This window comes from Cibotium barometz, chromosome 27, assembly GCF_041138505.1.
Source record: "Cibotium barometz isolate CiBa-2024 chromosome 27, ASM4113850v1, whole genome shotgun sequence".
NCBI lineage: Eukaryota > Viridiplantae > Streptophyta > Polypodiopsida > Cyatheales > Cibotiaceae > Cibotium > Cibotium barometz.
The window spans coordinates 41,972,887-41,986,501 of NC_141072.1; the positions used below are offsets into that span (position 1 = coordinate 41,972,887).

Below are 13,615 nucleotides of genomic sequence, written 5' to 3' on the forward strand. Positions count from 1 at the left end.
AAATACAAACTCCTCCCTATGTCCCCCAGGGGCCGAAAGAGGGAGACCAAAAAGTATGACTTTTGTCTTGTAAAATCTTCCCACAGCGGTGGGTATGCCCCTCGGACAGGTGGTGCTCTTGAAGGAAAAGAATGTCGATGGGTCCCCCAATTGTAGTTTTGTGAAGCTCTCCTTTGAGGATGCCTTGCCTCTGAAAGCACTAAGGCTCCCTTAAACCCTGAATGTTCCATGAGACTATCCGGGTATTAATCTCTATGGGAGGCGGAGCTATCGGAATCGCTCTGCACTCGAAGTGTCTTGGCTGTGGGTTTAGATGGGAAATAATCACAATCTGTCCTGGGACGAAGGCGTGCTAGGTGGGCACGGATCCTGCCCTCCATGTGTCGCCACTCTGTCTGAGCATGAGAGTAGGCATACTCCGGACTCCATCGATCACAATGGATGTATCTTTAAGAGGGTGGGAGAGGTACTGTGACTGAAATATGAAGGAACACAAAGAGCAGCACCTCCAGGTTGGAGGCCACCACCTCCCCGTCTTGATCTCTATGGTCAGAGCCTCCAACCTCCATCCTAGCCGGTGGCCAGAGGTGGGTGAGCGCGTCGGTGATGCGTAGATCGTGAAGATGATGTGAGAGCTCAAGTGCCTGCCCTTGGATGGCGGTAGCCACCGACTCCGAATCCCACTCCGTCTCTGGGGTTGCACTCAAGGGAAAGGAGAAGATCATCGTGCCACTCTTGGGCGTAGAAGGTCTGGAGTGATGAAACACCACACATATCTGAATGGGAGCTACTGTTTCCTCAAAAAAATTTGTCCCTTCCGTTTGGAAGGCATCGGAAGAAACTGTAATCTACAGGTAGCCCCAAGATCTTGGGAGGCCCACCTGGAGACTCTGTTGGGAGAGCCCTCACCGAAGAAGTGGCGATGGTCATATCAACCGGCTCCGAGAATCGGTGAATCAAGCTGCGGACAGAGCTCGTCGGCTGTTTTTGCTCCGGGTCGGGTGCTCCTGGAGGGCGACGGGAGTGCTCTGGAGAGGCAGAGGGAAGGGGGAGTGCGGGCTCATAGGAAGAGGATGGGGCAGAGGGGGCTGTTGTGGGAAGAGTCAGAGGCGAGGATGGAGGAGGGGGGGTAGGGTGGCGGAGAGGAGGGAGAAGGGAGCGGGCGGGAATGATCCATCGGAGTGGGAGAGTGCTGGGAGGTGCACATTGGGGGATCAATGGGTTCAGTAGGTCTCACTGGAAACTGAGAATCAGAGGAGGAATCTCGACGGGGAAGTTGTCCACAAACCGGAGGGGTCGGAGGGACCCTTGCAGTGATTGGAGGGGGTCCATTGTTGATGGGTGGGTGCTACGATAAATGCTCGAAATGGTTTTTTGACAGAACCGAATCCTGCTGTACTTTGCTAGCCTGGTGCGCGCGGTAGCGGTGCTGAGTACTGATGGCCTTGGCACGGGCCAGTGGTCCGCCACTCTCTGGCAGGAGAGTCATCCACGGTTGGGTCTTGGTGCTCGGCTGTTTAAAGGCTTGCCTCTCTCTTTACACCCTGGTGAAGATCTGAACGGGGATCGGGAGGGGACCAACGGAAGTGGTCTCTTGGATTGACATAAGGAGCAAACTCTAGCAAGGTGTCCCATCTGCCTGCAAATGAAGCACTGGCTGGGAAGGCTTGGGTACTCCACTGGCTGAATGATAGGGTCTCCCCGAAGGCAAGGAATGGATATGACATGGGCATTGCCTCTGGCGAGGCGATACAGGCGTGGAGGGATGGAATCCCGGCTGCCCGTGTGAGGGATGAAGCGGCAGTGGGAGGCTCCCATCACTCTCCCAATGGCTCCACCGATCACTGGGAGAAGAGGAAGGTATTTCTTCTTGAGACCTCAAAAGTATATTGTATGGGAAAGCTTAAAACTCTAGTGAGAGGGTCGGATGCCAGCTGCATGACAATGTCTGTGATCTTTACAGGTCCACCAAGGAGGCTAGCCTAAAGATCTCTAAGCTGTCCATGCGTGGGGTGTCTATTTCAGGGGAAACCGTTTTAGACACTAGGAGGATTTTTATATCCAAAAATATCTCAATTTGGATTACCTCTCTCTAGATATTTTTTCTCTCTAGTTCAAAACAGGGTAAAACAGAATCTTTCTTTTATTTCAAACAGGGGAATAATTACAAGATCAAAAGGGGAGGTTCTTACACCTGCACACCTCAAAATGTGGAGGAAGGAATCTTACATTCTACCCCACTTAAAAAACGCGAGATGTCCTCATCTCGTAGGTGGAGTATGATCTCTTTCATCTTCTTCTTCTTCTTCAATCACTTCCAGCGTTACTGGCTTGGAAGTAGACGGCCGATTTGGGAATATCTCTCTTTGACAATCTTGCATACTAGAGTGGAGGCCTCTAGGGATGCAATAGTCGTATAGCGAGAAGCTGCAGGTCCGCTTCAGAAAAAGATAAGCAAGTAACGGTGGCCTCGGTGGGGGATGATAGAGCGGTTGCTATGGAGTCCTCTTGGGGGCGAAGACCAGAAGATGCCGAGATTTGATGAAAAAATAAAACAGCCCACTAGCTGAGGGTGCTCTTGGAGGAACAACGAAGAGCCGGAAAAGGGAGGTAGAAGGGTGCGAGGCACAGGTGGGGGAGGGGGGGTGGGGGTGAGGCTAGAAAGAGAGAAGGGGCAGGTGGGGGGGAGGGAGGCGACAGAGCAAAGACGGGAGGAGGAGGTAGGCGACATAGCAAAGACGGGGAGGGTGAGGACGCCGGCAGCGACGCAAAGCAAGAGGAGAGGGGTGCGTAGTTCAACGCTTGTTGATTTGATTCTGAACAGGCAGCCTTTAATAGCTCCTTATAAAATAATCCTCTCCTTACGTCTTGCTTCCACTATTGTGTTTTCTTACATGGTATTATAGCTCAGGCTCTAGACAAAGCTTGTTTTGGCGGTTTGCTATTTGAAGAGAGATTCGGGGAGATGGTTCAGCCTACAAATAACATAGTTGCTTGTTCTGCCATCCACCTTTTGGAGGTTGGATGGGACGAATTACACTCTTTAGAAGTTCAAGATCAGGTCCGTTCCCGATTCATGTGAGTTGTGGGAAACTGTAACAAGCGTTGATGTAAAACCAATTCCTACTTCGGATCCCGTAGATCTATTACAAACTATACTGCTAGATCTTGCTTTTTCTTTGGTGTGGAGGTGAAGGAAAAGAGATATGTTATGTGCTTTGTCAACATCATCACTAATCCAGTGATGACCTTGATTTAGTAAATTGTTGCTGGTAACTCCTTGCTCCATGGGAAGGACGTAGGAAACTACTCTTGTCATGGGGTCTTGCCTCACTGAGAAACCAATATGTCATGGTCTAACACACAAAGCACAGTCGGGGTGTGTCACTCATCTCATGAACGCTCGCAGCTCACCGATCCTTGTAGGTAGCGTTGCGGAAGAAGCACTCAAGAGTTTGATCTCCTCGTTGTTGCCGCACGCCAATGGGAGCTTGACCCTCCTCACAACTTAATCTCACACACTCACTCTCTCATACACATGCAAGCAAGCACACATAAGAGCTCAAACAAGCAAGAGGCAAGCAAGAAAGCAATAGCATAGGAGAGTAGAGAAGAAGAGCACTCTATTGAATTAGCATAAGAGAATACAAGACACTGAGAGGTTGGCTTTTTTTTTTTTTTTTTTTTTGCCTTATCTCATTCGTTTCTAGGATTTTCATCATTTGGACAGACAAACTTAAAAATAAGGTTCTCGGGCTCTCTAGTCCACCTAGGTTAGTGTAAACACTCATCCAAAGGTAATAACCTAAACTCCTTGATCCCGTGGTGCACCTTTCATAGAGAAGCGCCGAGCACACATACAATACATGGATTTTAAGTGAATTTCGGCCATTCTGGGGTGTCTGTGGCTCAAAGAAGGTGAAAATGATACGGTGTGGCTGGCATCGATGCCATAGAGGTCTTCGATAAGGGTTAACATGTCCCCTTTCTGATGCAGATTCCGTCCTTGGAATATGTTGGTGAAGATGAGTCGATGCTGCCTATGAATAATGAGATGGAGGGTGATGATAGTAGATAGCCAAGTCTTGTGATACTTGCATGAAAAATGATTCAACTAGTAAAATGATCCTTGTAAAAAATAACGTGAAACATGGATTTGAAAAATAGATATGCATGCATATTCGTTTGTTGGTTATGACTGGGTGAACTTATGCTACTACGAAGAAGAAAGATAAGGCCAATTTAACTGAGGTTAGTAATAAGCCTATCTACACTTGAACTGGTCTTAGTCACATTCTTATGGTTATGGTTTAGAATCAAGATACTCAGACCCTTGTGTACTTAGTAGTAAGAGTGAAGGTGATTAGACTTTTGTTTTTTTCTTTTATTTAAAATAAATAAATAAATAAAGATAAATAGGGATAAGGCACCAACTTGCGGAGCCTCCGCAAAGCGTATCTAAAGACCACCAAGAATCTCTTGATTATATCGATGGCTTAGTCTTTCCTTTTATTAGCTTATTGGGGACACAAGGTTCTATCCCATGAGAGGCATTAGCCTCAATGTACCACCATGAGTAACCAAGAGTCCTACCAAGATCCTACATGGCGATAGTTATCTTCTTGATCTTTTTTTAATAATTATTTTTATTGTTATTATTTTTTAAACCTACTACTCACCTAAAGTTCACTAAAGGCTAAGTGAGAGTACTTGGAATATGCCATTGGCATATTATAAGGTTATTCATGGTTGATAGAGACATTACTAAGTTTAAGAAATAATATGGTCTTAGAGTTCCTGCACCGCCAAGAAGCCGCCGAGAGAGTTTCAGCAAAGACTCAGTTTGGAGGCTATGCAAAGCTGACTATTAAGAATAGATTCTCCATGCCCAGAATAAAGTACATCCTAGAATGACTCAATGGTGCAAAATTTTTCTCTAAGATAGATCTTAAGAGTGGCTACCTTCGGATCTTATGGCATCTTTTGCTTTATGGTGGGAATAATGATGTTTGTGGTCCAAGAGGAGAGAGCTAGATTCATCTTGAGGGAAGACATCCCCTACCTTGGGCATCCAGGCCTTCTCTTGTCAGTTGCACATTCAGCATATTCTTTGACGACATGGAGAGCACCCATTCCAGGCGATGGATATCACCACGGCTCTCCGATGTGTGCTGGAGGGGGATGGCTAGCTGAATCTTGCTACACTATCCCCCATTCACACTACATAGGGACATAAAATGCCAGCCATCTGGCTTCCACGCCATTATTATTAGCTAGTTTCCTTTATTGTCATCTCTTTCCTTACTTGTATTGTCATGGATTCATTGTATTACTTTTTGGTCACATAGACCCTTAAGGTCTTTCGAAGACATTAATATAACTTTCTTTCTTTCTCTCTCTTAACATAGCCTTTGTCTAGTGGCATCCTGCACACAAGGGTATGTGAACATGTACATGCATGTGCTCCTCTTTGTTATTTTGTTTTGTAGCTTGGATGAAGTGTCACAAATACGGAAGCGTGTGCATAGAAAACCTTATCCCATACATAACATCATGGTATAATACATAGTATCTGACAAAATGAAAACCTGCACAAAACACAGCACTTGATGCCCCCCCCCCCCCCCCCCCCCCCCGCGGGGCCGCGCGGGGTATCTTTATTACCAACAGAGTGTTCAAGTACAAGCGAACGGGTGCCAGAGAGTAAACACTCTTTAGACTGGCACTAGATACATCCAGAATATGATGAAAACAAATCAAACAATTGCATGAGACTTCAATCTCAGCTTTTCAAGAGTTCTTAGGGCACAATCACACTCTAGTACGTGATCACACCCTCTAGTAGTGGTGCTGTCCTGAATAACCAGCCATGAAAACCTTGGCTCTGGCCATGCGAAGGTTCCACTCTTAGAGCCACAAGCTTCACGTTGGTTTAAATACTGTTTGATAGAATGTGCAGTGGAAGAAGGGAAAGTGGAAACACAGGAGAAGAAGAAAGAAAGAAAGAAAGAAAGAAAGTTATATTAACGTCCACGGGAGACCGAATCCGACCTATGGGATAGATCAGGTACATCCATTTACATTCCACTCTGGGTATCGATGCCAAAGAGGCATAAAACTGAAAAAAAATAACTCAACATGAACTCTTAAGACTCTTAAGACTCTTAAGAGTTTTGCTCTTGAGGGAGAGAGAGAGAGAGAGAGATGGAGAGGAAACACAGGTGAACTTGCTCTCAATACATGTCCCGAGCAAGAGGGGAGAAAACCTCGTATGTGAGGGACTGCAGCAAACAATGCTAAGCAAGCAGTGAGAAACGAGGGAGGCAAGCCAGCTATATATATGCCCATGAATAGGCAGCCGACTGGTGATAAAAAAACTCCACGACTGGGAAAATACTCTAGACTCCATAATATGGGGAATAATGAGGGAAAATATATGTGAGGGGTGACCAGCCCCTCTGACTAATATGGTCAGTCCTAGAGGCTAAAATAGGACACCAAATAGGAAGCCAGCAAGAAGGGGATGATGTCTAACACCCCCTCTCAGCACCGGATGCTGAGTGAACTCCAAGAAGCCAGAGACGCCGTCCTCGATCAAAGATGAAAGACTGCAGAAACACGTACCAAGAAAGCTCCACAAGCAATCTCCTCAGCAACTCAGCTACAAAAGCAACAGAACAAGCTGCCAGGTACACCGCTCCTCTGGAAGAAAACAACCATATAGGTTGCGACGTGCTACTCCAAATAATGGTTCCAAACCCAAGTGTAAGAACACTTCCCGAAGTCGAAAGTCGTGTATCCAGCTTGGAGAAGGTATGAAAAACCTCATAACCAACCTAGATCATATCTTGTATATAATCAATCTTGGGAGAAGCAAACTGCTCCTCACTGGAACCCTCAAAAGAAATAGAGTCAATTTGCTCCAACTCTGTACCAAGAGTAGTCACATGCTGTACAAAAGCATCCTCCACTCTAGTATAGCCTCAACTTTAAGCAGTGTAGGTCAGGTATATCATCATCTATTCCAATTGGTGCTACGCCATTAGGTACACGAGATAGACGATCAACCATGACATGTTTCTTGCTTGGTCTTACCACCACTATGAAATCAAACTCAAGAAGAATCAACAACCACTTCTAAGTGATTCTTCCTATGGAGCAAGGTTTATTGACAAGATATAGCAAGACTTGACGATCAACATAGGAAAAAAAATTATTAGCTAATAGGTAATGTTGAAATTTCTTTATGGCATATACCATTTCTAAATCTTCACGCTCTATGGTGATATAATTCATCTCATCCTCACACAACTGTCCAGCAGATGGCAAAACTTATGGGGTAGTCTAGTTTATGTTCACCTAGCTAAGCTAGGATGTATCCAATTTGCAAAGTTAGAAGCATCAATATGCATATGGAGAATAACATCCCAGTTTGGCACTCGTAGTATGAGAGCATGTTAACCACACTAGTTAGCATTGTTTTTAAGTGTGGTTGCGCTTCATGTAACTCATTTTTATGTAACCGTGCTAAGGACTGCAGCAAACAATGCTAAGCAAGCAGTGAGAAATGAGGGAGGCAAGCCAGCTATATATATGCCCATGAGTAGGCAGCTGATTGGTGATAAAAAAACCTCCACGACTGTAACAAGCGAAAGCTCTGGGGGTCTTCTTTCAGCCCTAAACACCATCTAGAACATGCTGATGCAAAAACGCAGATAGAAGAGAGAGAGAGAGAGAGAGAGAGAGAGAGAGAGAGAGAGCTAGAAATTCAGTATATTCATATAGTTCAAAAAGGTACCCCTAATCTACAGCCATAGGCTGCCTTACATAAAAGGTGAAATACATTCAAAACTACTCCTAGTACTTGACCCATTCCATAAGGGAATGAATGCCGATCGCGGCAAGTCCATAATGACATCCATGGTAATGCTTTCCCATGGTTCCTGTGGAATGGGTAAGGGTTGAAGCAAACCAAGTGTTTTGTGCCTGTCAAACTTGACTTTTTGACACAACAGGCACACACGAACATAAGTTTCAATATCCTTGCGTAGAGCTGGCCAAAAGAAATATCTTTCTAAAGCCTTTGTAGTAGCTAGAATACCATGATGACCTGCACATAGTTGTTTCTTGTACTGGTACGAACCCATTCGTACCGTACGGTATGAGTCCCCTCCCCCCCCCTCCCCCACCTTGAGAAAAATGAGAAAATTGTTGTGACTTTCTAGCTGACGGTTTTCCAGAGGCAAATACGCTAAGGAAAGATCTTGCAAGGAAGTTTGTTAAAGAAGCAGAACCTTAACAATTGATCGCTCTGGAACTCTTTATAAAAGAGGTAAGGATAACGTACTAAGGTGCTACCCCAGGGAAGATGAATACTTATACATCATCGAATAAGCACACCAAAAGGGTAGCTAGTGGGCAATTTTCAACTGATATTGCTAAAAGGAAAATACTCCAATTGGGATATTGGTGGCCCACACTCTTCAAAGATTGTGCATTATTTATCAGAGGATGTGACGAGTGTTAACGATATGATAAACCAGAAAGGGACATGGTGCCCTTGCACCCTATTAAAGTTTTAGAATCATTTATAAAACGGAGCATTGATTTTGTGGGACCCATAAGTCTGGAAAGAAAAGCCAGATGCTATGGCAATAACAGCTAAGTTTATTTATGAGAATATCATTACATGCTTTGGTTGTCCTTTCGAGCTGGTCTTCTCTATAACCTTTTAGCATCAGCTAACCTGAAATCCACAACCCCAAAGACTTACCAAACACTCTGTTGACCCTCTGTTGACCTTCTGTTGACACCTTTCTGATTGAATCTAGCTAAAAATAGCCTCAACTATTGTCAGAATCAAACCCGACTGCATAAATCCATATATCCTGAAGCGCTTGCAGCCAACCCTGTTGTGTGCAGTTGACAGAATCCCTGGAACAACCGACAGAGCCTCCTGTACAGTCGACAGAGCCTTCCATCTTTTCCATGCCCTGCTCGAAGTCCAACACTGGCCCAAAACTGTAGCATGCTCCTAAACTCTGGTCTTTTTTTGGTTACCCCTGCTGGACTAGCTGAGGAACGTGTCCATGGGCACACATGCACATGACATTCCCCTCTGCTAGAAGAGTAGAGACTCGAGAGAGAGAGAGAGAGAGAGCTGGAAATTCAGTATATTCATATGGTACAAAAAGGTACCCCTAATCTACAGCCATAGGCTGCCTTACATAAAAGGTGGAATACACCCAAAACTACTCCTAGTACTTGACCCATTCCATAAGGGAATGAATGATTCTACCAATGAGCATCCTTGCCTATTTATAGGCCCTTGGACAAATAAAACACTGGCTGACTGCTGGTCGGCTAGCCGACTAGGCATAAATCCATATATCCTGAAGCGCTTGCAGCCAACCCTATTGTGTGCAGCCGACAGCATCCCTTGAACAGCCGACAGAGCCTCCTGTGCAGCTGATAGAGCCTTCCATCTTTTTCATGCCTTGCTCGAAGTCCAACACTGGCCCAAAATTGTAGCATGCTCCTAAACTCTAGTCTTTTTTTGGTTGCCCCTGCTGGACTAGGTGAGGAACTTGTCCATGGGCACACATGCACATGACATCCCCCTCTGCTAAACTTGATGAAGGGATTCCAACTTTTTCCTTGGATGACTGTCATCATCCCATTCCGTTTCGGGAGTTCCTCTGTCATCCATCTATCTTTGGCAACCCTTTTCTCTGAAAACCCGGCCCGGTCTCCTAAACCACTGTGACTCTATGCATCTGAATAAGATCTATGCATCTGTTCCATCCAGTCCCCGATCCATTCTTGCCTTGACTTTGAACACTGTTTTGGTCTTCATTCTTGAGAAATGAGTTTGGCACTCTCACATCACCCCTTCGGACCGTTGCCCGAGAACCTATCTGGCTCGCAGGACTGCCATCCCCTTTGGCTTTGTGGAACACCACCAACAAACCTCCTGGGAGCTCTTCCCGATCTTGTGTTCCTTGCCTTGGGCTTCGTACCCGTGCACTTTTCTGTACCTTGGACCTGTACACCATCATATGGGGCTGAATTAGTGTTTAGCTTTGCTGAGACTGATGCTCTTATACTAATGTAACATGCGGAAGCTTTGGGGGTCTTCTTTCAGCCATAAACACCATCTACAACATGCTAATGCAAAAACGCAGACAGAAGGGAGAGGAGAGAGAGAGAGAGAGAGAGAGAGAGAGAGAGAGAGAGAGAGCTGGAAATTCAGTATTCATATGGTACAAAAAGGTGCCCCTAATCTACAGCCATAGGCTGCCTTACATAAAAGGTGGAATACTCCCAAAACTACTCCTAGTACTTAACCCATTCCATAAGGGAATAAATGACTCTACCAATGAGCATCCTTGCCTATTTATAGGACCTTGGACAAATAAAACGCTGGCTGACTGCTGGTCGGCCAGCCTATTGGGCATAAATCCATATATCTCTGAAGCGCTTGCAGCCAACCCTGTTGTGTGCAGCCGACAGCATCCATGGAACGAGACGTAAGTATAGTTCTAATATCTTCTTTCCTTAGGCTATGCCATCTAGACTTACACGTAGAGAGAGACATTTTACCATCTGAAATACGACAGTCACATGTATTCACACCATATGAATTTTTGTTTTATCTTCCAGTTCTTGGTAACTGTTATCCCATTTATTTGCAATTTGTTTGTTTTTGTTTGACCTCATGTACAGTCCTCGCATATTGTAAGTGAAGAGCTTATCAGATATGTTCTGCCCGGCTGTACCGAGGCAACAGAAGAGACGTATGATATCTACCTCTTGCCACCAGGTGAAGATCCTGAGGCTTGCCAGTCTTATCTCAGGATGCGCAACAGGGATGGCAAATACAGCCTTATGTTTGAGGTTAACCCTTCTGCTTTGTTTTCTTGCATCTGCTCTACGAGTTGTTTTTGATTCTCTCCTTTTAGATTGTTCCATGCAATTATACATCAACAGAACCCTAGAAAACATAGCGGTTGCATATTGTCGAATTTTGTTGATAGATATTCATGACTGTACTTAAATGTGTTTTTATTTATAGGAATTCTTGAGAGATAGTCCGTTCTTGATATCACCTCGAATAACCTTTGAAGTCAGTGTGCGTCTTCTTGGAGGTCTAATGACCCTTGGCTACACTATTACAACAATAATAAAGCGAGTGAGTAGAGTATTCTCAGATCAAGGAATTTCTGTGAAGATCGACACACTTGAACAGCTGAAACAAAAATTTATTCAGGTAGTTTCTTGATTTTTGTGATGCACATCTGGTGTGAAATTTTTGTAAGAAGATTGCTAAACCATTGTGTGCAGGTGCAAGGTAAAGACAGGACTCTTGTTGGAGAAGCAGCCAAAAAACTAGGTTTGGAAGGTTCCTATGTTCCCCAACCTTATATTGAGCAGATTAAACTGGATAAGCTCAGTGCTGAACTAATGGTACAGGGCTTCTAATTTTGTACCTAATTTATAATTTTGGGTCAAATGAGGTTAGCAAAAGTAGAGTAAGAGGTTTGACATGAAGGAAATATAGGAAGAATTGTAAACCATGTGTATCAAGAGGTTGATGCTGCATGCAATAATTATCATCACTTAATATAATTTGGTTTAAGTGATCGATGTACAGACCCTTCCAGATGATTTGAAGACCAAGCTCAGCATCAATGATACACTTGCTTCAAGTCCAATGCCATCCTTCTCTTGGATATCTGAGGTTAAGCCGGAGCCCAAAAAATTGTACAGCAAAAGGTACAATCTTTCTTGAAGAGGGACCATGCAATTCAGAATAGGCATGTGTGCCACAGTTGTACTGACCAATGCTGCTTAGTACGTTGGTGGTCTTACATTCTTATGAGTGTTTTGTCTGTGTCAGCTGGACCAGGAACACAAACAAAGAGGGTCATATTAGGCAAGTCTTTCTCAATAGGGTACTGCTGATTTACAACTCAGTAGAAGAAATATGTAGTAATGCTGTTTGTTTGTGGAATGGCTGTGCAGCTTGTCAACCGATCATGCACGAAATGAGCTAGCAAAGCAGCATTCTGTATGGAAGGATGTACACTGCGAGAGATTGGTGGACAGATGTTCAGACTCACCTACATCTTTGCACAGGGATCAGGTAAAGATCTAAGTAATCTTGTGTTTACACTCTCCACTGTTGGCTGTATAGTACTGATGAATATGGCTGCTGCTTCCAGGGGTTTTCCCAAATGTCAGAACAGTTTGCAAGCCTCAATGAAAGAATAGATGAGCTTTTGTTACGGCTTGGGGAGGTGGAAATGAAGTTGTCTTCCTCTATTTGCAATACACAAACAAGGTCTGGTTCCAATGGATGTTTCGGCTCTCTTGGAAATGGAGGTGGCTGTAGATATCCGAATGGCCCTTCTCCACCTGGGTGCATCCCTGGCACAGCTCCGGCTATAGAGTCTCCAATGGTTGAAGAGGTGAATGGGTTTTCATTTTATGCTGTTATGATTCTGTCTTAAGCCAATTCATTGATTAGCAATACGGGATTGCAGTTGAGAATGTTGGCACGGGGCCAGCGGCATCTGACAACTCAGCTTGATATTGTGAGCAATTTTTTGCGCGAAAATTCGAATGGGGCGATAAAGCATGGGCGGAAAGAAAAAAGGGGATGGCAGGATGACTTTTTGAGCAAGACAAAAACCACGGAGGTAGGACTGGTTACTGCTGTGGGGATTGTGGTTCTGGGGCTGGGAGGTCTGGCTGGTGTTCTTGCAATAAGGGTTTCAAGATAGCTTGATCCTGACCAATGCCAGAACTTGAAATGCAACTGAAGGTTCTCCCCATTTACATTTTAACGACTTGAAATAAAGCTTTGAGGGTTTTGAAGTTCAAAACCTTTTTCAGTGGAGCACAGCTGGACCAGAAGGTGATGACCCATTTTTTTATAAGACACCACTTGTGGATGAGCAGCATAGTGTTGCTGTCCACATATGTTTATGCCCCACAATGAAGCGGGGAAATTTAGGTGTCTTTTTAAGGGTGGATTAGTAAACTGCTACTCGGCATGAGAGCTATACCAGACTTGTTTTGTGATAACCATTCTTTCCCTAAAAAGGGGTATAATTGTATTGAAGGTAATTATGAGACTTTTGAGGATTTTTTTTGGTGCCTCTGAGAGAGAGCGAGGGAGGCCATTTATGCTGTCTGTGAGTATTCACACACTTTATCTTGCAACTTGTGCATTTGTTAATCTTTCATTAAGTCTTAACCCCTTTTTTTAAATCCCACTCCATTGATATCTTCAAGATTTTTGATCTTGGTTAGCAAATGAATCACACAACAAATGGATCACATTCTTGAAAAGAATATCAAAGTATTGGAGGTGCATCAAAAAACAAGATGCGTCACAAGGGCTCGAGAACACTTATCCACCAAGGACAAGAACACAAAGAAGAAGAAAAAAGAGGAATAGCCATAGATGGCCTAGAAGAGGGGCTACGATATAAACAACCTTTGTCTTAATTGCTTAGTACATTCTCACAAAATTATTTTGAATGATCTGATTTGGTCTACTAGCCTTTGATAATTTAAATTTAATCAATTTCTCAAAGAGAAACTATAG

General features: G+C 44.3%; 1 protein-coding gene across 2 annotated transcripts in view; it reads left to right on the forward strand.

Annotated features, from left to right (window-relative positions):
• LOC147623405 (inorganic pyrophosphatase TTM1-like) overlaps positions 1–13,275 on the forward strand; it is a 48,672-nt gene extending 35,397 nt beyond the window's left edge. For both annotated transcript variants that reach the window (XM_086821546.1, XM_086821547.1), the window contains 8 exons: positions 10,726–10,896; positions 11,075–11,269; positions 11,344–11,466; positions 11,654–11,775; positions 11,900–11,935; positions 12,025–12,145; positions 12,225–12,470; positions 12,546–13,275. In XM_086821546.1, coding sequence (XP_086677672.1) covers positions 10,726–10,896; positions 11,075–11,269; positions 11,344–11,466; positions 11,654–11,775; positions 11,900–11,935; positions 12,025–12,145; positions 12,225–12,470; positions 12,546–12,785 — 1,254 coding nt within the window. In that variant the 3' untranslated portion in view covers positions 12,786–13,275. The remainder of the gene's footprint in view (positions 1–10,725; positions 10,897–11,074; positions 11,270–11,343; positions 11,467–11,653; positions 11,776–11,899; positions 11,936–12,024; positions 12,146–12,224; positions 12,471–12,545) is intronic.
• Positions 13,276–13,615: the final 340 nt, after the last annotated feature.